The sequence below is a fragment of the Populus alba genome, chromosome 2, assembly GCF_005239225.2.
Source record: "Populus alba chromosome 2, ASM523922v2, whole genome shotgun sequence".
Classification (NCBI taxonomy): Eukaryota; Viridiplantae; Streptophyta; class Magnoliopsida; order Malpighiales; family Salicaceae; genus Populus; species Populus alba.
Genome location: NC_133285.1, coordinates 7,385,956 through 7,412,700, shown reverse-complemented (window position 1 = coordinate 7,412,700; position 26,745 = coordinate 7,385,956). Strand labels below are relative to the sequence as shown.

Sequence of the window (26,745 nt, the reverse complement as noted above, 5' to 3'; positions counted from 1 at the left end):
CCCTCCTCCATGTCAGTTTTCATGTCGTACCACTTGTGAGAATAAAAGGTAAATATGTAAATGAGGCAAAGGAGGCTTGTAGGATTAAGACTTTCAGAATTTTATTTATTTATTATTCTTGTTATTTTTTATTATTTTTCTTATTTGGATTAAAACTTTCCATTTACTTAAGATGTTACTAATTAAAAAGGTTTTTTTTTTTTTTAAACAGCCTTTCATGCTATTTTTTTAGTAGAGAAGTTCATGAATATTGATCCTTCAGAATATATTAAAATTTTCTTTATAATTTTTAAAGTTTAGGATGCTAAAATTAGAATTTGAAAATCCTATCTCTATTTTTTCTGCTATAAGTTGTGTCAATATTGAGGCTATTACCAATTTAGGTTTCCTCAACTTGCCCTCTTTGGTGTTCACATAAATGCTCTCTCTTTGTGGAACAAGGAGCTGCCATGGACACAAGAATCTCCGAGTTCCACACTCCTCCGGCCAGCATGACAGTATTCGACATTGTTAGGCACATCTGCTTTCATTATACTCCATGACAAGCAAATTCTTCCTCTGTTCATTAAAATACAAAATGACAGCCTTAAACTCCCAGAACTACAGGGACTGGGTTTGCAATTGGAATAGTAGCCATGGTAATTGCAGCCTTCCGCTCAAACAAATTTTTATGTTGGAAGGCCATTTGCTCAAACTTTACGGCTGACCACCAAGGACTTCGTAACATTAGAATGTCTTGACAAGGAACTGTAACATCATTTTGAGATTTTTGCAGTCAGTTCCCTTACCAGCTTAGCAGCAACCATTGCAGTCATTCCATCAACAGTGTCACGTTGTGGATTGAATTCAACCACATCGGCCGCAACAACATCAGCTTGAAGGTTGTGAAGAATGTCGAGAACATTACGGAAAGAAAGACCACCTGGCTCAATATGTGATACGCCAGGAGCAAAGGCAGGATCAAGGCAGTCCACATCTATGGAGATATACACACCTTTTACACCTTCCCCTAGTTTCTGTCCAAGAACAGGCCATAAATAAAAATGTGTTAAAATCCCTAAACCAACTTATACACATGTATGCTGTGTGCATGCGTGTGTGTCTGTGAGGAGAAGAGAGAGAGAGAGACCAGATTTTCCAATCGCTGCCGATCCCTTGAGAAGGTTCGCATTTCATATTGCTCTACTCCAAAACGTTTACCTTGCTCACGCCCTTCTTTTGTTATTGATCTGATACCCACCTAAAAGCCAGCATTCAAGCTGATCAATATAGCATTTAAGAAATTACCAGCTATCTTCACACCTCAAAATCTTGGGTGCAAACAATAGATGCAGTCATATACTTCGAAACAATGAGCTGAACAGATATGGTAACTTAAGATAAACAGAAGATTTTGTAATACAATCACTAAAGGGATATCACCAATCTACACCTTCTGGATAGGATTTTTATACATACCATAGTCTGTTCTAACTTGTTACCATAAATTAGATGACAAAAGAAAGTTAATGTCATGGTTTGAAAAAAGCAGAAATATATACTAAATTAGCCACAGAAACATCAGAGATACAGAAAAAGTATATTGAAAGATGAAAACATACTTGCAAAAGCCGCCGAGCATAACCACCCTCCATAATCCGGGCAAACGAAGATGCATGAGAATACTTATTTCCTTCAAAGCAATGATAGATGTCAGGATGGGCATCTAGATGAAGAATATCTACAGGACCCCCAAGCTTCTCAGAGACAGCTCTAACCACAGGAAAAGATATTGAGTGATCACCACCTAAGACTAACGGACGCAATGGATCCTGTAGATAGCAGACATTTTCTTAGCCTCCAATATTTAAAGAACTTAATACTCCTAGCAAGAAAAAAAATCATGCAGAATCTCTTTTCAGATTCGCTGAAACTACAATTTAAGTCAAATTAAATGCAGAAAAAAATAATCAGAACAACCGAAGAACTGCAAAATTAGAAGGAAAAAAAAAAACACAGCAATCACCTCTTCCATCACGAGCTTGACTGATTCACTAATAACATTCATCAGTCTATCATCATCCACACCACAATCTCGAATTTCTTGAACCGGAACATCACCAACATCAGTTAGCACTCGTGGATCATTTAATTCTTTACCTGCAAGCAGCCATGCATCATACATGAGCATGTGCAAGCACTAATTTACATCATCATTGATCCAGGCACCAAAGCATACGAAATGGGAGCCTTCAAAAGCTATAACTATCGGTAACTAGTTTGTTAAAATCCAATTAACAAACAAAATTAGTCTAAACTAATAATAATAAAAATATATATTTATATATTCTCGCTAGGCACCACCTTCTTCCGTGCTCGAATTCGTGCTGCCACACCAAATCGCTTCCCTAATACGCGGAGGAGCAAACGCCGGTCCTTGAAGAAACGATGAATTGTGTCCCAAAGGAACTCCAAGAAGCGTTGTGGATGCTTTAACACCTCCTAACGCGCGCAAAAGCTCTCCCTGCAAAAACAAATTAATAAGAAAATGATAATAATTGGCAGTTTAAATGCGATTAAGATGAATATACCTTAAGCTTAGCACGCTCGCGAATAAGCGTGAGAGAAGCATCGATAACGCGATTTTGGCCTTTTTCTAGCAATTCGGGAGGGATATTTGCAGTTTTTAGTTTTTGCAAGTAATGAATCCCTCTCTTCCCTATAATTGACATATCTGCAACAAATAATGATAATCATAATTAGACTTCAAAGATTAATAAACAGAAAAGGAAAGAAAACGTCGAGGTTTTTGGTTACCACGTAGAGAGAGAGTGAGGGATTAGATGAACAGCAGCCGGAGGGAGGGAACAGCAATTAGCGATTGAACGGTGAGAGGGAATTGGCGCTCGCATAAAGAGGAGTGGCCGTTTTAGAGGGAGGGAAGAAAGCTGTGCTGGATTTTGGATAATGATGATTTGATTAGTTAATGGCCGTGCTGAGAATGAGCATTTTAGTTTTGCTCCAGTTACTCGCCCTCTCGTCTTTTCTAACTACGAGGATAATTTAAAAAGAGTTTATGACACACACCCATTGCTACAGTGAAAAAGACGCTCTTATCCTTGAGCAAGTGCGTGCTTGCTGTCCTGGAACAGAAGGAAATAAAATAAGAGGTTAACATATACTTGTGTTTGTTAAAAGTATTATATTTGAATTTTATTTGAATACCGATGAATAAAACATAATAGAATATAAAAATATCTATTTAACTGCTGATATATATTATATTATTATAAAATTAGAATATCATAAAAAATAAATTTATTCTCAATATTTTCCAAACATAAAAAATTATTTGATAAAAATGAATATTCTACTGTTTAAAAAAAATAATAACTCAAAATTTATTATTTTTTAACTTATTTTATTTATATGTTCAAATATTAGAAAATAATTTTCATCTAATTGTTTATTATACAACTAGATATATTAATAGATTTACTTAAAAATTATCTAACAAGGTTTTAAAATGGAAAGAAAAATAATAGATTTTAATTGAAAATATTTATCAAGGTTATATGTCCATAGTATTATATTTAAAATATTTATATTATATGTATAGTTACATTTTATAAAATAATATATATATATATATGATATAATAATTTTTTTTTCAGTTATACTGTTCATATCTCATTTGTTTTTATTGTAATTGGTCAAATAGTTATTTAATATTTTGTATATATTAGATAAATTTTAAAAAAATAAATAATAATAAATGATTTTTCAAATTTTTTTTATAACATAACAAAATACTAGAAAGTGTCTTTTAGTTTATTTTTTCACAGTATTTTTAAATGTTAAAAAAATAATACATTTTTAAAAAATCTACTTTTTATAGAATCCATTTTCTAAAATAAAAATACTTTATAACAAACAAACAAAGTATTAATCTATCAAATATATTTTCAATACATCAAAAGGTTGAAAGATCACAATATCTAATTTGGATTCTTAGGTTTTCTTATGAAGTTGATTATTAGGATGCGAATTTAAAGAAGTTTATTATAGTAATTTTTTTGCTTAAAGAATTCATTTGACAATATGATGTATTTTTTTTCTAAATAAAATACACTAATGAGCACGAGTGGATTAGACTAATCATAATTATCAAGTGAAATAATATCTATCACTGGCAATGTCATAAAATGCGTATTTATCAATCACCTTGGCAGAAATTTGGAATTTAAAATAATAATAAAAGGACACATTAGAAACTTCGAATAATGATTAAGGATATTAAAAATGGGGTGTTTTAGTTAGAAGAAAAAATAAATATATATCTCACATTCCTCACCCCAGGGGATGTGGATTCCTCATTTTAGAAGGGTAACAAGTTCCTTGATTTTTTTTATACTTGCAGTTTTGGATGTTTATATTTGAGTAATAAACTTTTATTTTATCATTTCTAAGTTCATAAAAATTCAGAAAGAAAAGATAAAGTCATTAGAGAGAAAGCTTTATATTAATCACAATTTAACTATAAAAAATATTAACTGTGATTTCAATTGATTTGTTTAAAAGATAAGAGTTTGATGCAGATGGTTCTAGCTTTCAACTCAAAATATTTTCTATTCGGTCTAAAAAATTATAAAATCAAACATTAAAAATATTTCAAAATTTTGATCTACCTTTTGCGATATGGTTATTACCTTCTTTATCTATTTTTTCTAACTCATATAAGATTTTATAGCAGCATTAACAATTATTATTACATGAATAATTATATATGAACTTAAAACATAGAAATGTTTTAAGAAAATTTGCTCATGAATATTCAATAAAAATGAAATATATATTTTTATTTATTTATAATTCTTTATATAATTTAATTGAATTAATTATTCTCTTATTTTCTTCATGCATTCGCTTAAAAATTATTGAGTAGTGTATTTTTTTTTTATTGAAATTTACCTTTTGAATTATGAATAAATTTTATTTTTTAAAAAAATTCTTTTAATTAAAAAAAATGATAAATAAAGAAAGAGAATTTTGATTAAAAAAATACATTTTTTCTCCTTGATTTAAATTATTGAAATTTTTTACAAATACTTATTTAATTGTCTATAGTTTTTGTAAGAAAATATGTTACCAATAAAAAAAAAACATAAAATAAATATTATTATATCCTTACCAGACAAACCTTAACTATATTTCAGAATTTTTTAATCCTCGTTTTTTTTTAAAAAAATATGTATTTTAATTGTTATAAAATTAAATAGTTTTTTTTTAAAATAATTTATTTCTATTGAATTTTTTTTCATAAAAAATCACTTTAAAAAAATATTATTTTTCAGAAAATAAACAGAATAATTACTAAAGAATCACTAATGTAATTCTAACAGAATAATAACTCTTTTGATCGATGAAAATGATTCATCCACATTCCACCCAAAAAGAAGGGGGGGAAACAACAGTGCAACAAAGGACATGCTATTGTTATATGAAGGGTAGATACGTCTATTGAAGTGAAAAAAGGAGCGCTCCTATCAAGAGGAAGGTGGAGCAAAAACAATTTTCCGAGGGAGACAGGGTGATGACGCCAGTCGTCCAAGAGGGTGATTTTGCCGAGTCACGAGGCAAATCCACGAACGAACTATGGATCACAAGGTGGAAGATGGCGTCACCTTTTTTCGCGACTAGAAATTAATTGCGCCACGGAGTGCCTCACGCATCCCTACGTGTTGCCTAAAAGCAGATAAATTGTACCATTAGCATATAAAATAAAAGATATAAATTAACTCATCATTAAAATAAATTTTGATAAAATAATATATTTTTAGATATATAATTGTGATTTGTGAACCGTGATTTTTAATTAATATCACAATCGAAGAATACAATATCTATTTTTATTATTTAAACAAATATTACGTTTCAAGCACTTTGTGTTAGCCAACTACTTTAGTGATGAAGATAGAGACAAGGTGATCATTAAAATTATATATATATATAAAGCAAATTTCATCATATTTAAGAACTGTTTGGAACACAGTTCAACTCATATTTTTAAAAATTTTAATTTTTTTATTTAAAATTAATATTTTTTAGTGTTTTTTAATTATTTTGATATGCTAATATAAAAAATATTGCTTTACTATATTTTTAAGTAAAACATATTTAAAAAACAATTAAATTTTCAATCACGCTCTTTTTCATTGAGTTATGGGAGATTCATTTTCTAACTGTGCTGGCTTTTGTTAAAAAAAGCCTACTAAAAATATTTAATTTAAAAAACCTATATAAAAAATTAAACTCAACAATAAATTGTGAAAGTTAAATTTAATAAAAGCCCCATTTGGAAAAACAAAACAAGCTAATTTACAGTTTTTTCAGTTTTTAATACCAAAAAAGCTGATTTGGACCAAACCAAATAGGTTCGATTTAAACCGGTTTTCAGTGTGACTGGTCATATTTTTTTGGCCCAAGGCCCCAAACCATCTTACCGTGAACACCCCTGGTACCACTTACCGGCACAAACGGCTGCTCTCCAAAATCCATGGAAAAACAACAGATTCTACTAGAAGAATCAAGAAAGCAGCATAACTTAAAACCTCTTCTGTTCCATTAAAAATCCTACCTGAAAAGACAACGAAAGTATATCATGCCATCACTACACCTGCCTTCAAGGTTTTCTTCTCCATCGTTTCCTCTCATAAATCTCACCACCACGAAAAGACCAATCTCCACCACCGCAATCACCATGTCCCTCTCTTCTTCACCGTCACCATCAATATCAAACAACCCCAAAGAACACAAAGACACTGAAAACCTAATAGCCCAAGTCTTAAAATACCACAATCAAACCAAACACTTCTTTACTAACTATGCTAGAGGCCCTCATGGTCTTGACTGGGCTAACCAACCTAACCCTTTTAGACGTTACGTTTCTTCTCCACTTCTCTCCCTCCTTCACTTCCCCGTTGAAAATAATCAAGATTCGACTTCTGTTTCCGCTCCTTTGTATCATTCTCTTTTCAATTCACTTCCATCTCCAAAACCCATTTCTAAATCCTCAATTTCTCAGTTGTTTTATGATTCTTTAGCCTTGTCTGCTTGGAAAACAACTGGCTTTTCTACCTGGTCTCTCAGGGTTAATCCCAGTAGTGGCAATTTGCATCCCACAGAGGCTTATATTATTAGCCCAGCGGTTGATTCTGTTTGTGATTCTGCTTTTGTAGCACATTATGCACCAAAAGAGCATTCTTTGGAACTTAGAGCGAAAATTCCAGATACTTTTTTGCCTAGTTTTTTTCCAAGTAATGCTTTTTTGATAGGGGTTTCGTCCATTTTTTGGCGAGAGGCGTGGAAATATGGAGAGAGGGCGTTTAGGTATTGTAATCATGATGTGGGTCATGCTATTGCTGCTATTTCATTGGCTGCAGCTGAGCTTGGTTGGGATGTGAAGTTGCTTGATGGCTTAGGGTCTAAGGAGTTAGAGAGGCTAATGGGGCTTGGAATTTATCAGGGGTTTCGAATCCCGGATAAGCCAATTAAAGGTAAGTTTCCTGAGATTGAATTTGAGCATCCAGATTGTGTGCTTGTTGTTTTTCCTAATGGTGTCAATGATTTTAAAGTGGATTATAAGGAATTGAGCTTGGCGATAATGGAATTTGGGAATTTAGAGTGGATAGGGAATCCGAATTCGCTTAGCAAAAAGCATGTTTGTTGGGATGTAATTTATACAACCGCAGAAGCTGTTAAAAAACCCTTAAAGATAGATGATAAGTTTTTAGTTGATAAATTTCAGAGCAGTGGGGTTTGTAGTGAAGGGTCTTATAAGGGTTTTAGCGCTAGGGAAATTATTAGGAAGAGGAGGAGTGCGGTAGATATGGATGGAGTTACTAAAATTGAGAGAGATACATTTTATCAGATTATGTTGCATTGTCTTCCTTCTGGCTGTGGAAGTGGAGAGAAGCAGAAGAGGCAATTGGCATTGCCATTTCGGGCACTTTCATGGGATGCGGAGGTGCATGCAGTTTTGTTTGTGCATAGAGTGGTTGGGTTGCCTAAAGGGTTGTATTTCTTGGTGAGGAATGAAGATCACTTGGATGAGCTTAAGAAATCCACAAGGGCTGAGTTTAAGTGGGAGAAACCAGAGGGATGTCCTGATGACTTGCCCTTGTATGAACTTGCTAGGGGTGATTGCCAGCAGATTGCTAAACAGCTCTCATGCCATCAGGTGTGCCATTACCTAACTTTTTCCATTGCAATTTCTTAATATTATCAGTAGATTGCTAGGCAAGCATGTGATTATGAAACTGAAATTGGTGCTCAACAAATAATCCTAGATTATGAACATGAATTTGGAAAGGACAGCAGATTTAAATGAGGCATCATCTTTTTGTGGATTAATAAAAGCACCTTGTTGTGTTTCAATGAATAAAAAAGTCGATCACCTTGCATTTTTCACTTATCAAAAAAAAAAAAAGAGAAGAAAAATAGTGTTTTTAACAAAATTTACACATCTTTGAAATCAACTAATAGCTTCCCTAAACAGTTAAGAAATTATTGTTGCAATTTCCAAGCATCAAAACTACTGTAAAAAACTTGAATTACCATCTATTCAAAGGACTTCAGTAATTTGTCTCCAGTATCACCAGCAAACAAATATGTATTTCACTAACCTGAGAACAATTCTGAGGTTTCAGTCACTTCTGTGTATTGATTTTCTCAATTTGAAGCTGAAATACCAAATTCTGATGGGGGTGGCCTGAAACAATCCAATTCTTGCTAAATTAGCATATTCCTTTCATGCAGGACATTGCTAGTGATGGATGCTTCAGCCTTGGTATGGTGGCTCATTTTGAGCCTACTTTGCACAGCAAGGGTGCATGGATGTATCCTAGATTGTTTTGGGAGACTGGAGTTCTTGGCCAGGTTTTGTACCTCGAAGCGCATGCAGTTGGCATTTCTGCTACTGGGATTGGTTGCTTCTTTGATGATCCTGGTATGTTTCTCCTTTTCACCTTCTTTTCGCCTTGGTCTCCAGTTCTCTGGCACCATATGTATTATCCTGGCGCCCAGTTGAAATGTTGTTAATTGTGAATTGCTTTCATATCAAGAATTTCTTCAAAAAGAAGCTCATTTCGGTTGTACTGCATGACAGCATTCTTTAGTTAGTAGAGAAGATCATTGCAGTGCAGCCTGTGTAGGTTCTAGGATGTACCCGTTGTAGCATTCTTGCATTTCATGTCCTGAGATTGTAAACTTGAACTTTTCCTGATGTTATTCTGTTGCAGTGCATGAAAATCTTGGATTAAGGGGATCAAGCTTCCAGAGTCTGTATCACTTCACTGTTGGAGGCCCTGTCTTGGACAAGCGGATAATGAATCTGCCAGCTTATCCTGGCCCGAGCACTGATGCATGATTGCAATATGTTTGCCGCAACACTCAGGGCTTCTGTCAGCTGCCTTTTGTCATCAAAAACAAGTACATACAGATACAGAATAGCTTTTGAAGAGTTACAACTTCATACGAGAATATAATTTGTATTCTGAGGTTTATACAAGTCCCATGCGTGACATTAGCTTCATAATTTCTTCCCCTGTGCATTCTTTTTTCGTTTTTCCGGGTTTGGCTGTCTGGGGCGGGGGAGGGGAGCGAGAGACAGGCCAAGAGTGTTCTCATTGTTCTCTCATTGGCTGGAACAAGGTTTGTTTTATATGTTGTAAAGTGTAAGTCAGACTTCAATAATGAGTTACATGATAGGTATCTCTGATCGTGCCATAAACTGTATTCCATGTGTAAATAGATAGAAGTGCTTGGATTGGAAGGGAAGTTGAATAGAATTGCCCCGGATAAGCATCACCACGGGATTAGTATTTTTCGCAGTGGGGGGAATATAATGGAATACGAATTGAAACACTATGCAAATCACAGCTCCGCCCTCTGCATGTATTTGATGCATGATATACATGTTTTACTAAGAGACAAGGCATGGACTCGAATCATTTTGCATAAACAATTCATCCAGCACCAATGTAACGTATGAAGAGGCGGGTGGACCAGGGCCTGGCGACTGGTAGCAATCTGGGCGTGCAGCGTATCGATTAAAAATGCGTAACTGCCAGACCCAGTGTCCTTTTTGAGCTTCCATCTCAACCACAATTCCATGGCTGAGTTGGAGAAGAAAACAATATTGGCACAATGGGCCTGCCACTTTTGCATCTATAATTTTCTCCTTCAGAGTTGATTCACCAAAGCATTTGAGTATGATCTGCACTGATCAATTCCTATAAACTAAACTACAGTGAATCACAGTGTTCTGTCAAATGGAAAATATTCATGTTATAGCCATCCTGGTGTGAAATAAGTACCCTTCCTCTCAGTTGCTTAGCCATAGGCATGAACACAACTCTATGTAAAACCATAGCCCATTTCAAGTGGGGAAGCCTTGCTATCCAGAAATCCTGAAATGAAATCAGATCCAATTGTATTCTCCATACTTAAAGCAACTTCCACAGCAGAAAGAGAGAATAGTCAGATGCAAGGCACTGAACGAATAAAAAATCCATATTTGCAGCCATCATATAAATCTATGTATCTACAGAAGCCATATGTTGGCGTACAACCAATCAAAACTATACGAGGATCGCATGGCTCAAAGTAAATTGCTGAAACACCATCTTCAGTTAATCAACTCATCATGCTTACTATTGATGGAACTTGGAAGGCAGACAAGGGATCCCATAAGGAAGGCATGCCTCAACCCAGGTGCTGTTGACCCTGCAGAGCTTTCCACTTGCAAAGCGCATGTGTGCAATCAAGTCCTGACTTATATGTACAGTCATCTCATAATGCTTAGGGGCAAACTATATTGACCGATAGAATCTGAAACGGACAACTTTCACAAAAACAGAGAGAAGATATCCACTTCAAAATCGAACAAGTTACTGAAGCTCGAAATCTTGTCAATTTCATATTTAAATGAATCCAAGAACAGACCAAGAGTAAGGCCAGCTTTCCAATAATTAAACACGCTGATAATGCTCCGAATACTTTTGACCAAGGGAAAAGAAGCCCTGTACATGAGGGCTCCAATCCCCTCCACAACCACCACCGCCAAGGCAGCAGATAAGATGTCCCAATCACCTGTCTGACCAATAACCGTAGCAAAGGCAGTTGCACAATAAAATCCCACCAAGAAAAAGAGTAATTTCATGGGAAGATTTTTCCTTATCTCCCGGATTCTTGCACCCAGCCTGGTTTGGAAAGCTTGAATTGCCCTAACTAATCGTGTTCCACCACCACTGCTCGAGGAAGAAGGATCCAATCCACTACCATCTACACTGCTCTTAATCTGCCAATCCCTCCTGCTTAACGATTCAAAGAGAAGCTCTTAATAACATCAAGAGACAAATGTGAACAATATGACCCTGATTAATTTCACACACCTCATAATACCAAAGCATAATGTAAACATTACTTGTTGTTGCAAAGAAACTACAGCAACTTTGCTAACAATTGTGCACTTCACATGAAACTATGAGTTAGCAGCAAGTAATTTGTTAGAAATTGAGGGTACTTCTTTGATTGCCCATACAAGTAAAATCAATCATGGGCGCCTCAATTACTCTAAGGACCCTATCAATAAACACGCTGCTCAGAGAAATCTACCAAAACCTAGACATGAACAAAGTGATCGTCTAGTCTAAATATGGCATTCAACTTTCGATTCCACTCGAAGCACTATTTCTCTATAAACTCATTAAACCATAAATAAAAGACTCATTTTTAAGCACCTTAGCCGAGCAGCACAAACAACATTAATAATTAACTTCAAAAACAATCGTGTTGGATGCTTACCAAAAATTCTTGGCCAAATAGGGTTCAGCCACATGGACAAAAGAACACTGAGAATATAATTTCCGGCCAGAAGCACACGCAGTTCTATGAAATCCTACTGTTTTCAAACACTTTGTAGTCGAAAGCTTAGATTTTATCGGATTATTAGGCAACGTCATAGTAGTTGCCATTACCGCAAAAATAAATGGTGGAACCCAACAGTGTAAACCTGCCAAAAAAAAATCCCATCATAGGATTGCTGAGTGAGTCTGGTTCAGTACAAATCGAACGAGTCATTTACTAACCCAAAATTAACTCATTTGCAATTCAGCACAGTCATTATAATTTTCTGAAATGCCTAATTAGATTGCTTAATTAAGCAAGTAAGGAGACAAACAAGTAATTGATTTGAAAGCGAAAAGAAAGAAACTTACGGTGGAAGAGAATTTGACAATGGTGGACAAGAGGTGGAAGATTTTGGTACGGTACCGTTCTTTCTCTTTATCTTTCCTCTCCTGTGGAATTTAATAGTTTTTGGAGTTGAACTCCATGAGAGTCAAGATAGAAAAAGAATTATATCCATTTTTTTCCATTTTGCTTTTGGTTTGGAAGGCACTGGTTCCTTCTTTTAAAATTGGAGTTTTTTATGCATTTTTATATAATAACTAATAAAAAACTATATTAGTATTTATAATAATATTTATAAGAATTATAACGATTTAAATTCCTGAAAAAATTATATTTTTTATTTATAATTTGTTTTTATCTTGGTGAAATCATTTTTTAATTAACAATTTATTTATTCATATTTAAATAAAAAAACTTAAAACAGTTAAAATAAATAATGATAAAAATTCAATTGATTTAAATTTAAAAGAAAAAAACATATATTTCTTTATCCGCAACTTTTTGTTTGTTAATTTGTTAGTTTTTTTCCTACTTTGATGAGAAAAAGATTCAAATAAAAACTTTTAATGATTTGTAAAGCAATTTTCAACTATGATTGCTTGAAAAAGATTAAACAATAATTAATTCAGGAAAAAAATATAAGGAACCATAAATAGTAAATAATATTTTTTATTTATTTATTTTTCATTGAACATTCATATGTAACTTTTTTAAAAGAAATTGTTGTATAGTTTCATACATAATAATTCAAAGTAATTTGCAAATATTATCGTACAAAACTATTATTTTATTTAAAAACCATGAGTATAGTTGAATGATTTTTTCAAATATTGTTCGTATTGTTATTATTTATATAAATAGGGTTTTGTTTTAAAAGGAAGAGAAGGGTTCAAAGAATGTTCTAGGCTTGCCCGGGTTTGCACGCATCAAACCTTAAAAAAAAGGAAACTAGATGTGTTTGTGCCAAGCAAGTAAAGTTCACCTGTCTAATTTTTTTTAACCGAATAGAAAAGCATTTGATGTGGTTATATTTTTATTTTTAAAATTTATATTTTATTAATAATTATTTTTTATTATATTTTGGATTGTTTTGATGTATTAATCTCAAAAATAATTTTTAAAAATAAAAAAAATATTATTTTGAAGCATTTTAGCATGAAAAACACTTTAAAAAATAACTATAACCACACTTCCAAAAAAATCCCTAAATCATGCACTTTTTTATTTTTATTTTTAAAAAGAAGCTAACAACATATTTAACACTACAATAAATTTTGATTTAATTTAAATTTTAAATTAGATAAAAAATTAAGTTGAAAAATTTCAGTATTTATCTGTTAGCCACCAAAAAATTCTCCATGATTCTAATATATTTCTTATATTCGTAAAATTTTTGGCACAACATTTGACGTAGCATTACACCTCTCTAGTTTACTCTACAGGAAAATGAAGTAAATTTTAGTTAGAAATGGAGATTCGCATAAAACAAACGACATCAGTCATGTATTTTACAACTCATCACAGTCCGATTTTATCACATAAATTATAAACTAAATAAAAAAAAATCAATAACTAGCCATATTAAACTTTTTTTATTATTAATATGAATATTCAGATTAACTTGCGTGTACTTCGATTAATCCTACAAATCCTAAAATTAACGATTATGTAAATCTCTAGTAGTTATCATATTAGCAATCACAAAGACTCAAATTTGAGGATAACAGGTGAAACAAATTTTTAATCCCAAACTTTTATTATTAGATTTTTTTTTATTTATATTGCATATGGTTCCACCTTGACATTATATAATAAAACTCTTATTTTTTTTTTTATCTCATCATGCATAAACAACAAATAAGAGAAACACTATTTTTTTATATAAAAAATATGCAATAGGTAATTCAAACAAGTTTTATGTTTTTTATTTTAAATAAAAAACAGAAAACCCAGAAACCATAGTGATACCAATGAATACCTTTATCTTTTCAATTCTTTTTTAATTGAAAAAAAAATCTTCTAAGCAAGATGAAAGAGTTAAGAAAAAGAAAGCATGGGATACAAGCGATTATGGTGAATTATTATGAAATAGTGAATCTTCAATCATTGTTATTACGGGAATGGAAACAAATAAGATTGGATGTTTTGATGACTCATCATCATAGGTTACACCAACATTACGGTGATTTTTGAAATTATAATAATAATTGTTTTTTAAAATATATTTAAATAATATATATTTTTTACTTTTAAAAAATTATTTTTAATATCAATATATTAAAATAATAAAAGAGTTATTTTAAAATAAAATAATTCTAAATTTTCAAAAAGCACGGCGCTACCTACACTTTCCTCTTCTCTTCAAAATAAAGACAACGATTTTATCTATTTATTTATTAAAAACCCACGCATAAAAAAATAATAAAAAAACACAGAAATAGAAAGTTAGTAAAGCAACAGAGAGAGTTCCCGAGATAGGTATATTTTTGTTGAAACCTCCACTTTACCAAACTCTCCATTACATTCATCGACTCCCTGCCTTTCAAACCTCCGGTCACTCCCCGGAAACATCTCCGATCAGGTATTTATCTTCTTTCGCCCCCCCAATCTAACTTCCTGTACGCCCAATTAAACTGGATGGGTACTGAATTTGGAATCTTTTGTGCTTTACTTTTAGGGTTTTGATAGAACTTTCAAGATTCGATGACAATGAACTGGATGTGTTTTGTTTTTTCTTATTTTAGGTTGACGGGTATTATGTTAGCTGGGTGCATTCTGAGGGTGCCTTCTGATCTTTATAGGTAAGCAAGCAGCTCAAAGTGGTTTATGATTCGGATGAACTTTTTCTTATTCATTTTCTAAATAAGCTATCAAGTGAGAAGGAATATAATTCTACGGCACAGAAACTTGAACTTATATGAATGTTTTTGAAGAGTTTTAGTTTTGATTTTGTTTTGGCTACAGAAAGAGTGAAACTGCTAGATTATGACCTTATCATACTAGTTATTTGTGTATTTTTCTTTTTTGGTTTCTTCTACATCTTCTCGAAGCTTGATCTATGGATGATTCAACTGCTGTTCCATGCTGTGACTTGCCTTTTTCCGAATCAAGTTGATCACTGTATCATATGCGCATGGTTGACGTGCTGATAAGTGGTTTCACTGAGTATAATCTGGGAGTACATGTCATGTCTGGAGTCTTAGACACGTCTTTGCAGCAAGCGCATGATGTACATAAGAGTTTGAATTTGTCTTTTCTATGCATGTTTCTACTGAGATTTCACATCAGTTAAGTGAGTTATCAGAAGCTCACATATATGTAAAGTTTGAATCTTCACTTCACTCCAAGTTTCTACCTAGGATCGACTTTAGTCAAGTGAGTTATTTCATTCTAGGGCTTGATGACAAAAAGCGATCAAATCTGGGGTTTTGGAAAAAGAAGTAAGTTTGAGGAAATTATGTAAAATAGGTCTGTTTTCAAGGTGGACTCACTTTGAGAATTTCTCTTCAGATGCTATAATGTGGTAGTCAACAGCATATCTTTTATGATAAAGGACCTTTTGGATTGATGCTTGGTAGTCTTTTCTTCTTATTTTACTCACTTCTCTCTTTTTGTCAGCCTTACCTTTGCTTCCAAACTCAGAGAGCTAAAATTTGTTTTTTTGCAAACTAGCCCAAAAAATTCTTATAGTTTCAGCTGGTTGTGCCAAAATAAGGTCCTGCAATCAGATTGAGTGTTTAGTAACTGAGCTGGTGCTAGATCTTTCATACATCATTAAGCCTTGTTGTGATCCAGGTCAATCCCTGACTTGTGTAGTTCTCATTATTCTCTAACCATATTAAGTTTTTAGCTGGAGTACTGTCTCTGGGCTCCTGACTTTATGGGCTCACCTGTCGAGCATAGAATGATTTCCCTCCAATCATTTTGGTGATTGAGAGGCCATTAGGTTCTTGTCCAAGTGCTAAAGGGGATGATTTGTCTCCAATCAATCAGGGCTTTGGCCAGAATGAGTTTTTGGTACAAATCCTGCCAGTGCAATTTTTTACTAAAAAAAGAAGTGATTGATTGTGGTATTCTGGCATTGTGACTCTCTTGCCTTGTTGGGATCATGTTGATATATGCCTTATGACATCTTTGGTTTGGTTTCTTCAGTCCTTTGTTACTAGTTGCTTTTATGGACACCCCCCCCCCCTAAAATTTTCATTAATAATGTTTTATCACCTTGTAAGTGTGGAGTATAGTAAGCAACAGGAAGCAGTATTTTCTATTTTCGAATCTATTCATCAAACATTTTTATCATTTTTCATAAGCTCTCTGGAGCGAAATGATCACTGTTCACAAGATTTCTCTTGCATTATGTGCTAACACAACATTCTTCATCCCGGTTGCTCAATGGTGCATGAGCCAGAATTGAGATGAGTTTAGAAATGCGATCAATATCTGAAATATTGCTTTGTAATGTGGACGTAGTTTAGGCTTATTTTGGATTTAGCATGTGTGAAATATTACTGGGAATTGCTTGAGTTGTGGCTTCTTGCATTGCTGATAGTCTTGGATATCATTAATATTTTTGTGAGATTTTGCAGGTTGTGCCACACTGTTGTATTTTCAGAAGGAATCCAACTAGATTGCCCATCCTTTGAAAGTAGATATGCTACCCACTGGGTTGAAAGATAATCAACCCCGCGAGAGCAACAGTCAAAAGGTCCACCCTCAACCCATGGAAGATTCTGCAAATCAAAATCCAGAAGCTTTGGAAGCCTTGATATCCAAAATATTTACCAACATCTCCTCTCTGAAGTCAGCTTACATCCAGCTCCAATCTGCTCATACTCCCTACGATCCTGATAAGATACAAGCTGCTGACAAAGATGTAATTTCCGAGCTGAAAAATCTATCCGAGCTCAAGCATTTCTACAGGGAAAACAACCCCAAGCCAATATGTGTTTCTCCTCAGGACTCTCGGTTAGCTGCAGAGATCCAAGAACAGCAGAGCCTGCTCAAAACATATGAGGTTATGGTGAAGAAATTCCAATCTGAAATTCAGAATAAAGATTCTGAGATTCTTCAGTTGCAGCAGATGATTGAGGAGGCAAACCAGAAAAGAGCAAAACTGGAAAAGAATCTTAAACTCAGGGGCTTGTCAACCAAAGAATCAGAGGGTTCTGGAGATGAAAGTGGTTTTTATTCTGTGGATCTAACCCCGGATCTCTTCATATCTGTGGTAGAAACAGCTTTCAAAGCCATTCATGATTTTTCTAAACCATTGATCAACATGATGAAAGCAGCTGGGTGGGATCTTGATGCTGCAGCTAACTCCATTGAATCCAACGTTGTTTATGCAAAGAGAGCCCACAAAAAGTACGCATTTGAGTCTCATATATGTCAAAGAATGTTTAGTGGGTTTCAGCACGAGAACTTCTCAATTAAAGTAGACAGTGGGGCAGTTTCAAAGGAGACTTTCTTCCACCAATTTCTTTCTATGAGGGAAATGGATCCTTTGGACATGCTAGGTCAGAACCCAGATTCTGCTTTTGGGAAATTTTGCAGGAGCAAATACCTGGTGGTGGTTCACCCAAAGATGGAGGCTTCATTCTTTGGAAATTTAGATCAGCGAAATTATATAAATGGGGGAGGGCATCCAAGAACGCCCTTCTACCAGGTGTTCTTGAAACTGGCCAAGTCGATCTGGCTTTTGCACAGGCTGGCTTATTCCTTTGATCCAAATGTTAAGGTCTTCCAGGTTAAGAGAGGAAATGAGTTCTCGGAGGTTTATATGGAAAGTGTTGTAAAAAACCTGATATTAGATGAAAATGATCCAAAACCTAGGGTTGGTCTAATGGTTATGCCTGGGTTTTGGATAGGAGGCAGTGTGATTCAGAGCCGTGTTTATCTCTCAGGTGTGAAGGTTGCCGAATGATTACCAAACCTGAACAAATATTTGCTGTGTTGTTTATGTGGTGTGTTTGGATTCAATTTGTGTTTCCTTTATAATGTTGTAATTTATGTAATTGTCTTTCTCGTTGAATGAGATGAGAAGAGATGAGCTTTCATATCTTCTCTGCCCCACTCTGTGTCTCTGCTTCATGATCTTGTCTGGTTTTGTATGTTCCAGATAGTAAATCGGTAAATTGTTACGAGAAAATCAGTGCCATTTGCTTCTGTGAAGGTGCATCTCGCTTGGAATTGCGGTATAATCTCTGGGAGGATATAGATGCTTGGATTGAATAATATGCAAGACAAATCATGTTACTGGAGAACAATGCAAGATATGCTCAAGGATCCACAGGATCATAAAAAAAGTAGATTTGATAGAGATTGTGGCTGATCTTTGCTGAAAGATTACTCAGGTTCAGAAGCACATGATTTGCGAGGTGTCACATTGGGAGACGGCTTGTCTCTGCTGCCTAACCGTGATTATTATAAAATTTAATTATTTTTTATGTTAAATAATTCAAAAATAATTTTTTTTAAAATAAAATTTATTTTAATATATCGTAAAAAATATTTTGAAAGATTTTTTTTTAAAAAAAACTTTATTTCTTAAAGATAATTTTGACCAGACTGTTTATCAGAAATTAACAGCTATTGCCATGTTTATAGACAGGTCGCCACGGGCATCGCTGAACCCTCTCCAGTGCAACCGATCCAACGGCAGGAAACAAACAAGGAATCGGCAGTTCGCCACTACTGTATAATGGATCCAACTTTCTGAGTCATTAAGAAACATGAAGAACCTAAAATGTTGACCATCAAAATGCACGCGCGTGCCCCTTCCCGAGAAACCCTGCCAGTGTTTTATGGTAAAATGAAGGTTCGGATAACCATCATCTTCGTGCCAAGGTTTGTTTTTCATTACTGCAGATCCGAGATACTCTCGATAATGCAGGTTTAGGGCTAATCATTTGACTAACCCGGATAGGCATAATCCTATTTTCTATTCAGGCTTCTTTCAAGGACTAATAATTGAGTATTATTTGTGATTAATACGAGTAAAGTGCAAGATAGATCCAAGTTTATGAAGTTATAACCTGTGACAGCCTCTTTATATATACAGCCTTACCCCACTCCTCTGCTCTCAACGGAAAGTTCATTTCTGTGGTTGACACATTTCCTTTCCTTCAATTCTACTAGCTTCAACAAGAATGAATCGTCTCGGCCTTTCCATACCGCTTCTGCTGCTATCCATACTTTGCATTTCAGGCACGGTGGAACCGGCAAGGTTTGCCAGGCATTCCCGGCCTCGGGCCTATATCGAGACTGCGTGCACGAAGACCCTTTATCCATCACTATGCACCCAATACCTATCAGTCTTTGCAAACTCAACAATACAAACCCCTCAACAACTAGCCCAAGCTGCCTTATCCGTGAGCCTATACAAGGCCCTCCAAACAAGAAGATTCATGTTGAAAGTGGTCAAGGAGCTCAAGGCAATGAAATCTACGGATTACCAGGCTGTGAAGGACTGCTTGGATCAAATTGGTGATAGCGTGGATCAACTTAGCCAATCAGTTAGAGAGCTCCATCGCCTGGAACATCCAGGTGCTGCGGGTGGCGGTGACGTCTTCTGGCATGTAAGTAATTTCGAGACTTGGGTAAGCTCTGCCATGACTGATGCCAGTACTTGTGTGGATGAGTTACCGGGGAAGGATATGAACAAGTTAAAGGCTGTAATCAAGGCCAAGGTTTTGAATGTGGCACAGACTGCTAGCAATGCATTAGCCTTGTTTCACCGGTACGCTTCAAAGCACAAGCCATAAGGATACATGTAAACCTTGCTTGTCTTTCTGAATCAAACTTTGCAGTTCAAGATTTCTTACTGTGTGGTTTTGAGGTTCTGTCAGTTTCCTGTATAATTGTATACAAAGTGAACAAAGAACCTTCAAGAACCAGTAATAACTGAACAGTAATCTCATCCTTTTGCGTAAGATGTTGACATTATCATTTGTTTTTCCGTTTCGTGTAAGAAAGTTTTTGCCTGCATCCTACACGGTTTAAAATAGCGAGTCTTGCTTAAATCTACTTTCTTTCTTTAAAGACATTAGAGTTGAGAGAGCGGGTTTTCTAAGCCTTAAACCTCACTAGTCCTCCATTATGAGCCCCCTGATCCCTCTAAAAGATGTGTCTAACCTCCGCTTCTTATTAATTATTATTATTATTAACAGAATAAATGAGAGGGGAATTAACTATTGCTCTGCTCATGCTGTTTTTTTTTTTAATCGCCTAATGGTTTCGTTTATTCCCCTATTATTCAGGTTATGAATTTATTAAATTAATTTATATCGGTCAATTATTATATGATTTTTTTTTTTACCAGAAAACATATTATCAACACTTTTATATATATATATATATATATATATATATCGAAAAAAATTATAAAGTTCAATTCTCAATCAACTAAATGTTGAAGGGTTAAATTAAAAAAATTAATTAAAAAATATATATATATATATTATTTTTAATTAATTTTTTTTAATATATATATTTTATTTTTTAATTAAATATTTGTTTTTAATTTCACCCTTCAACACTTAGTTGATTGAAAATTGAATTTTATAATTTTTTTTTCGATTTATTTTCTATAAAGTTATCATGTTCTCTTGACTTGGGTATGATTAGTTAACTCGGGTTGATTTGAGTTATTTTTTTATATTTTTATTATTTTATTTTTCAATACTGGGTTGATTGATAATTAAATTTTTTTTTTAATTTGTTTTCTATAGAGTTATCATGGTCTTATAACTAAAGTCGTGGGTTAGGCCGGTTGACTCGTGTTTTCTTTATCCTGTTTTAGTTATTTTTTTCAATTTCATCTTTTAATATTGAGTTGATTGATAATCGAGTTTTATATTTTATTTTGATTTGTGTATTATGAGGTTATTCGATCGCATGCTAGAATAAAAGAGACATGTGCATTCAGTTTAGTTATTCAAGCCATTTGACTTGGCTTAATTTTTAGTTGAATTTTGTTTTTAATTTTCATTCTTCAACATTAGGTTAAATGAGAATTGTGTTTAAGAATTTTATTTTATTTGTTTTTTATAAGGTTATTAGGGTTTTGTGACCTGAGTAATGAATTTGGCAAATTAACTAGAATTTATCTAATCTATTGTCGTTTTAATATTTAAAAAAGTTATTGTCTTGATTTTTTTTAATTAAATTATATTTTTATTAATCATTTAATTTTTTTTTTAGATTTGTCAAGTTAATTAGATCAATCGTGATATAGTTTTTAATTTTTTTATGCTAAAAAACCTATCAACAACATATATATATATATATATATATATATATATATATATGCAGCACAGTACATAATGCATGTAAGGAAATACTATATCTACTTAGACTAGAAATAGGTAACATGGGATTTAGTAGCTTTTGAACATCCAACCTGCACTTTTTATGAATATCATATGCATTTAGTCATCTGAGTAAACTATATTAAGTATCTTGTTTAGATTGCTTGCTTTCAAATGGTACGCTTTTAATGTCTTAAAATGATAGTTTTTAAAGCTCAGTTTTAGTTGAAAAAAAAAAAAAAAACAAAAAACAAAAAACAAAAAAGAAGCAAAACTTGAGGCTATAACGTGGAGATCATAAAGCAAGCTAGGCATCGCGTAAACATTTTACAAGTTCACCCAAAGGCCCGGTTTGTATATAATGCTTTTCGTTGGACTAGAACGCATCCACTACTCAAATGGTTGAAAAAACTAGTTTGGTCGATAATTGATGAAATATATAAATTATATATGATGCTGCATCAAAACAACAAATCCGTTGTAGTCTAGTTGGTTAGGATACTCGGCTCTCACCCGAGCGACCCGGGTTCAAGTCCCGGCAACGGAAACGTTTTTTAAATTCGATCTCGAGCTTCAGTGGGGTCCATTTAGAAAAGGAGTGCTAAATAAATCCAGGCGGGAATTCAATTTCAATCCCAGGACCAAGCAAGCAAGCGAGCATTCCTTTCTTACCCCCCACTCTTCAATTTTTTCTAATGCTTGCCCCAACGGAAGATGAACACGACTCGTAAGAGAGATTTCTCCGAAAACACTTCTTACAAGAATGGAAACTCGTCAAATCTCTCCTTGACGACATCGTTTCTAATCAACAACTCTCCGATCTCTCCTCCGTCCACAAGACCCGCTTCATTGTACTCCTCTTTGATTCTGTATTTATTTGAACTTGAAAACAAGAGAACTTTTTATCTATTTTTTAAAAATAAAATTCATCATAATTTTCTTTATCTATTATATTACCCATATAATAAAATGGTGTTACAATTCCAATTATCATTCCAAGATTATAATGAGCCATTTTCAGGCTATGTATGGTTGCTCTTCACCAAAATCCAAACACAGAAAAATGGCATTATAGTAGTAGTAATGTGACAACGATGCAAAGGAGAGTTAGTTTTGAATGAAGTAATCTTTCTGTAATCTGCAGAATTCTCCTTCTCCTTCTCCTTCTTCTTCTTTCATTTCTTCTAACTCTCAATCCCATTCTATACACTTAAGCTCTTCGTGAAGATTAGTTCTTAACAAAACCTTCATAACCAGAACCTCCTGCTATCTCTAGACTTCTAGATACCTCTAGAACCGTCGCAAGTGATCGAGTCTACAATTCCTCAGCTGATGCTCTTTGCGTGATGGCGACATCGGTTGTATGGGCAAAGGCTACTGCGAAGAAGGCGATGGAGCATATCCTGGTGGTCTCAACGAAGAAGCAGAGTTCGTCGAGGGGCAGAGACGACGGCAATAAATCAAGAGTGGGGAGAGCTTATCGGCTTTAATTTTTATTAAGATTGAATTTACCTTTTTTTGTAACAACAGATTATCTTCGTAGAGAAAATCTTCAATTTCGTAGAGCTATTATCCAAGAAGTTCCTGTATTGGGTGTTTTCACTGAATTGATATGACATTAACAATATAGAACTCTGCAATGAACTCATGCTTTCACCATTATAAAAATACCATTTATTTTACAGGACACTTTTGATGCTAATTGAAACAACTATTATGGTGAACACCACATTACTAGGACGAAAAGAGAGGCTTTTAGACTCCCAACTTATAGGACACGCCTGTCTGAGAAATCCATGAGCTCCCCTTTATGAACTTATTAACGGTAAAAGGGCTAGCCTCCTTCCAACTTTTAAACACGTGAAAGCCAGGCCATTTTGCCCTGTGTTCTGTAGATGCACCACAGCCTATGTTGTTATACTCTGCATAAAACAATGTATTAAGATGAACACTGCCTTCCCATGGCAACCACCCTGCTGGATCAATAAATCCATCAATGTCCGTCTCAAAAATCACTGTCCGGGAATACTTTCTCCATGGCCTGCCTAGGAAAGTAGGGATGTTTTTGACGCCAATAAAATCCGGGGCCGGCCTAATTCGCGATCCTTGAATAGAAATCCCTGTGTTTTCATCAGGGCTTCTTCTTCCCTGTGCAACTATCACGTTCTTTTGGTTTTCATTTGGTTTTCTTACGAAGATGTCGCAGTTTTGCAAAACCACCGCAGCATTGCCAAATATGAAATCGATAGTGCCATATATATGGCAGTCGCGATAAAATTGCCTTTTGGATCGTACATAGAGTGTGTTTTGGTAACCCTTGAAGCTGCAACGATAAACAACCGACTGCTCTGAACTCACCATTAGTGCCACTGCTTGCCGTCCGTCGGGGCCTGCTGTGTTTTCAAATGTCATGTCTCTAGCCCAAAACCCATCTGCATGTACACCTGCACAAAATAGGAGATCAATTAGTAATTCAAATCTTAAAATTTTGATATCTATATTATTGTTGAAACAGGGCTCGATCTTAGCTCTCAGCTCTTGAAAAGACAAAAAACAACAACAAATTGTACAATCTGAAATGTATGCTCCACTTTCAATGATCTTACCGAATGTAGCTGTCTCGTGCGTTGCATATCCATCGCGTTTAGCATTTCTGTTGCCTGTGACAATGGTTCTATCAATGCCATCGCCCACAAACATCAATTTTTCCATGTTTTTCTTAATTACCACTTTCTCATTGTACACCCCTGCTTTAACGTAGACTATCACCCTTTGGTTTCTCCGGTCACCACCCGTTTTGTCAAGTGCAGCAAGGGCATCATTGATTGTTTTGTGTGTACCGGAGCCATCCTGCGCCACCACGTAATCCGCCTTCGAATTTGCTGGATTCCATGATGTCAGAAGTTTCCCGTTAGGTTTTCCTGAGATGCAAAATCAGAAAAGAAATTTAATCCCCAGCAAACTTTTTGGAACTCGGAGAATTTTGGCGTCTTTTGAAATTGCTTCTGGCATAGAGTATAACGATAAAATAAATGAGGTATTTGTTAATTTAGAACCTTAATTATCATTAAAAAGGAAAAAAAAAGTTTTGTGAACGGGGCCATATACAAGTGAAATAGCCATATTAAGATATACTTACTCCTTTTCAGCCCTTTACCGGACTTCACATTCAAAGCTAGAGCTTCACTAGCTTGATCAGTTTGGGTTCGGAAGTTTTCTAATTTCTCCGATTCTTGATGGCAAAAGGTGGTGGTGGCTGCTAGGGCCAGGAGGAGGAAAATGGTGGCAGTACCAGCACTTGACATTTTTGTTTAATTTGAAGATCGATCTATATATGTGATACATATATATATACAGCCAGGGGAAGAAGCAATTTTTATCGTAACATGTTAATATTAATTATGATATTTATTTAGCGTAATTACAAATAATAAAAGCAGAAGAGAGGTAAAGAGGTTCCTAAAAGTTTTGCTAAACTAAATGTAGTAATTAAGATCTTAAACAAACGGAAGAGCTAAATTGAAAGATACAGACATCCATATGTTAACAAGCGATGAATTTCCTGATAAATCTTGAAGTTATTGCTCTCTCTCATGAACTATGACTTTTAGTGTAAAAATCATCAAGAAACTCTTCACAGATTTTTCTTAGAAAGTCTAACTCATCATAATGAGTTCTGAAGGAAAACAAATAAGTGATTTTGTTTTTGATAGGCAAATACATTAAAGCACGAAGAAGGAAAAACTAACCCAAAAGGGTCAGAGAAAAGCTGATACAACATAAACAAAATTGTCATGCAAGGGCACAAACATAACCCCACAGCAGAAATTAGCAATAAGTAGACGGAGATGTTCCAGAGTCTCTTCTGACAGAAGATGAACTGGACAAACTGCATCCACAACACCAACAATGCCCCTTCTAGCTAAAACCCCTTTGGCGTTGATTCTGTTGAGAATTTCTAACCAGAGACTAAGTCTAGCCTTAACCTTGTCCTAAAATGGAACTCCTATTTATTAAACAACAAAGCTTTATTTTATCCAAAATGGAACATATCCCAAGACCACCCTGACATTTTGAAAGTACCACCGAAGCCCATTTGACACTACACATTTCTCTACCCTCCTCCTTCCCAGACCACAAAAGGAATCGAATCTGTCTTTCAATTTTAGCTAAAATCGTCAAAGGAATAGGGAATAAAGACAGATAATATATGAGCAGGTTGTTTAAAACATATTTAAAGAGACACCCTCCCACCAATTTACAAGTGTCTTCCTTTCCAAGCATAAGGTCCTGAGATGATTCTACTGATTACAGGTTTTCACATGGAATATTGAAAAGAAAAGGTGATAGAGAATCACCCTGTCTCCAACCTTTTCCCATCTTGAATTCCTCAGAAGGAGAGCCATTCACTAGTACTGAGAGCTCAACCGTCGAGACATATGGGTTAATCCAGCCCCTTCATCTAGAACCAAAACCTATACAAGCCATAAATTCATCCAGGTATTCCCAAATTACAGAATCAAAAGCCTTATGAAAGTCAGTTTTGAAGAGGTAGCTCTTTAACCTTTATTTTATTTAAATAACTTGTAACTTCATTAGCAATGAGCGCACTATCCAGTATCTGTCCTCCCCTGATACAAGCATTCTAATTTGACCTAGCAACTTTAGGAATAAGAGTGATGAAGGAGTTGTTTATGCCTTTTGGTAACAGGCCTGATGTGTAGAAATCAGCACCATGCTGTAAATGTCATTACCGATTGTATACCATGCTTTCATAATAAAAAAAAAGAAAGAAAAAGAAACTGATTCCATCAGGTGCAGGTGCAGGTGCAGGTGCTTTATCGCCATCACATTCCCAGATAGCATCTTTAACTTCCTCAAAAGAGAAAGGGATCTCAAGAGCAGCAACATATTGTGGTGAAAGCTTCTTGAACGACAGATTTGAGCATGATGATCTGATCCTTTTTTTCATGAGAACAAAGACTTTTGTAGAGCATTGCCACTTCCTCCTTCATCGATCTCCAATGGCTTTGAGACAGTTCTTCCATTAATAGATAAAGAAAGAATAACATTCTTCTCCCTTCTCATAGCTGCAGATAAATGAAAAGATTTTGTGTTTCTTTCCACGAGTTCGCACCATTGAACTCTACATAAGACGAGTTGACACAAAAAATTAGAATGATTCCATATGCACAGAACTCCTCCAGAT

General features: G+C 34.6%; 6 protein-coding genes and 1 non-coding gene across 8 annotated transcripts; 4 read left to right on the top strand and 3 right to left on the bottom strand.

Moving 5' to 3' along the window:
* Window positions 1–507: 507 nt before the first annotated feature.
* On the bottom strand, window positions 508–3,030 carry LOC118042217 (arginase 1, mitochondrial). Its single transcript, XM_035049828.2, has 7 exons — window positions 2,797–3,030; window positions 2,571–2,713; window positions 2,344–2,503; window positions 2,006–2,139; window positions 1,602–1,811; window positions 1,130–1,240; window positions 508–1,016 (listed from the first exon to the last, which is right to left on the bottom strand). Exons 2-7 carry the CDS (start codon window positions 2,709–2,711, stop codon window positions 756–758), a joined length of 1,017 nt encoding a protein of 338 aa, XP_034905719.1. The 5' UTR covers window positions 2,712–2,713; window positions 2,797–3,030; the 3' UTR covers window positions 508–755.
* Window positions 3,031–6,469: 3,439 nt separating this feature from the next.
* On the top strand, window positions 6,470–9,827 carry LOC118042215 (uncharacterized). The gene is made up of 3 exons (XM_035049825.2): window positions 6,470–8,218; window positions 8,797–8,986; window positions 9,279–9,827. The coding sequence occupies exons 1-3, from the start codon at window positions 6,641–6,643 to the stop codon at window positions 9,404–9,406; spliced, it is 1,896 nt and encodes a 631-aa protein (XP_034905716.1). The 5' UTR covers window positions 6,470–6,640; the 3' UTR covers window positions 9,407–9,827.
* Window positions 9,828–10,441: 614 nt separating this feature from the next.
* LOC118042216 (ycf20-like protein) lies at window positions 10,442–12,442 on the bottom strand. Of its 2 annotated transcripts, none has more exons than XM_035049826.2 (3): window positions 12,258–12,442; window positions 11,845–12,052; window positions 10,442–11,354 (listed from the first exon to the last, which is right to left on the bottom strand). In XM_035049826.2, exons 2-3 carry the CDS (start codon window positions 12,012–12,014, stop codon window positions 10,886–10,888), a joined length of 639 nt encoding a protein of 212 aa, XP_034905717.1. In that variant the 5' UTR covers window positions 12,015–12,052; window positions 12,258–12,442; the 3' UTR covers window positions 10,442–10,885. The 2 variants fall into 2 exon arrangements, with proteins under 2 accessions (XP_034905717.1, XP_034905718.1); XM_035049827.2 differs by having other exon boundaries at window positions 10,442–11,351; window positions 12,258–12,441.
* Window positions 12,443–14,653: 2,211 nt separating this feature from the next.
* On the top strand, window positions 14,654–18,259 carry LOC118042212 (protein GRAVITROPIC IN THE LIGHT 1-like). Its single transcript, XM_035049822.2, has 3 exons — window positions 14,654–14,812; window positions 14,976–15,032; window positions 16,818–18,259. Exon 3 carries the CDS (start codon window positions 16,883–16,885, stop codon window positions 18,149–18,151), a length of 1,269 nt encoding a protein of 422 aa, XP_034905713.1. The 5' UTR covers window positions 14,654–14,812; window positions 14,976–15,032; window positions 16,818–16,882; the 3' UTR covers window positions 18,152–18,259.
* A 141-nt stretch (window positions 18,260–18,400) lies between these two features.
* On the top strand, window positions 18,401–20,172 carry LOC118042214 (21 kDa protein). Its single transcript, XM_035049824.2, has 2 exons — window positions 18,401–19,074; window positions 19,366–20,172. The coding sequence occupies exon 2, from the start codon at window positions 19,377–19,379 to the stop codon at window positions 19,989–19,991; it is 615 nt and encodes a 204-aa protein (XP_034905715.1). The 5' UTR covers window positions 18,401–19,074; window positions 19,366–19,376; the 3' UTR covers window positions 19,992–20,172.
* Window positions 20,173–22,010: 1,838 nt separating this feature from the next.
* On the top strand, window positions 22,011–22,083 carry TRNAE-CUC (transfer RNA glutamic acid (anticodon CUC)). Its single transcript has one exon. It is a non-coding gene; the product is annotated as a tRNA-Glu (tRNA).
* A 1,090-nt stretch (window positions 22,084–23,173) lies between these two features.
* LOC118042213 (probable pectinesterase/pectinesterase inhibitor 36) lies at window positions 23,174–24,903 on the bottom strand. The gene is made up of 3 exons (XM_035049823.2): window positions 24,676–24,903; window positions 24,143–24,457; window positions 23,174–23,980 (listed from the first exon to the last, which is right to left on the bottom strand). Exons 1-3 carry the CDS (start codon window positions 24,839–24,841, stop codon window positions 23,292–23,294), a joined length of 1,170 nt encoding a protein of 389 aa, XP_034905714.1. The 5' UTR covers window positions 24,842–24,903; the 3' UTR covers window positions 23,174–23,291.
* Between the last annotated feature and the right edge of the window lie 1,842 nt (window positions 24,904–26,745).

Coding starts and splice junctions, on each gene's coding strand:
- LOC118042217 (XM_035049828.2), bottom strand. CDS start 2,711: ATGTCAATTATAGGGAAGAGAGGGATTCATTACTTGCAAAAACTAAAA. Junction 2,504..2,570: donor GCGAGCGTGCTAAGCTTAAG/GTATATTCATCT, acceptor TTGTTTTTGCAG/GGAGAGCTTTTGCGCGCGTT. Junction 1,812..2,005: donor TCAAGCTCGTGATGGAAGAG/GTGATTGCTGTG, acceptor TGCTATCTACAG/GATCCATTGCGTCCGTTAGT.
- LOC118042215 (XM_035049825.2), top strand. CDS start 6,641: ATGCCATCACTACACCTGCCTTCAAGGTTTTCTTCTCCATCGTTTCCT. Junction 8,219..8,796: donor AACAGCTCTCATGCCATCAG/GTGTGCCATTAC, acceptor CCTTTCATGCAG/GACATTGCTAGTGATGGATG. Junction 8,987..9,278: donor TTGCTTCTTTGATGATCCTG/GTATGTTTCTCC, acceptor ATTCTGTTGCAG/TGCATGAAAATCTTGGATTA.
- LOC118042216 (XM_035049826.2), bottom strand. CDS start 12,014: ATGGCAACTACTATGACGTTGCCTAATAATCCGATAAAATCTAAGCTT. Junction 11,355..11,844: donor TATTTGGCCAAGAATTTTTG/GTAAGCATCCAA, acceptor TGAATCGTTAAG/CAGGAGGGATTGGCAGATTA.
- LOC118042212 (XM_035049822.2), top strand. CDS start 16,883: ATGCTACCCACTGGGTTGAAAGATAATCAACCCCGCGAGAGCAACAGT.
- LOC118042214 (XM_035049824.2), top strand. CDS start 19,377: ATGAATCGTCTCGGCCTTTCCATACCGCTTCTGCTGCTATCCATACTT.
- LOC118042213 (XM_035049823.2), bottom strand. CDS start 24,841: ATGTCAAGTGCTGGTACTGCCACCATTTTCCTCCTCCTGGCCCTAGCA. Junction 24,458..24,675: donor CGGTAAAGGGCTGAAAAGGA/GTAAGTATATCT, acceptor TTTGCATCTCAG/GAAAACCTAACGGGAAACTT. Junction 23,981..24,142: donor GCACGAGACAGCTACATTCG/GTAAGATCATTG, acceptor TATTTTGTGCAG/GTGTACATGCAGATGGGTTT.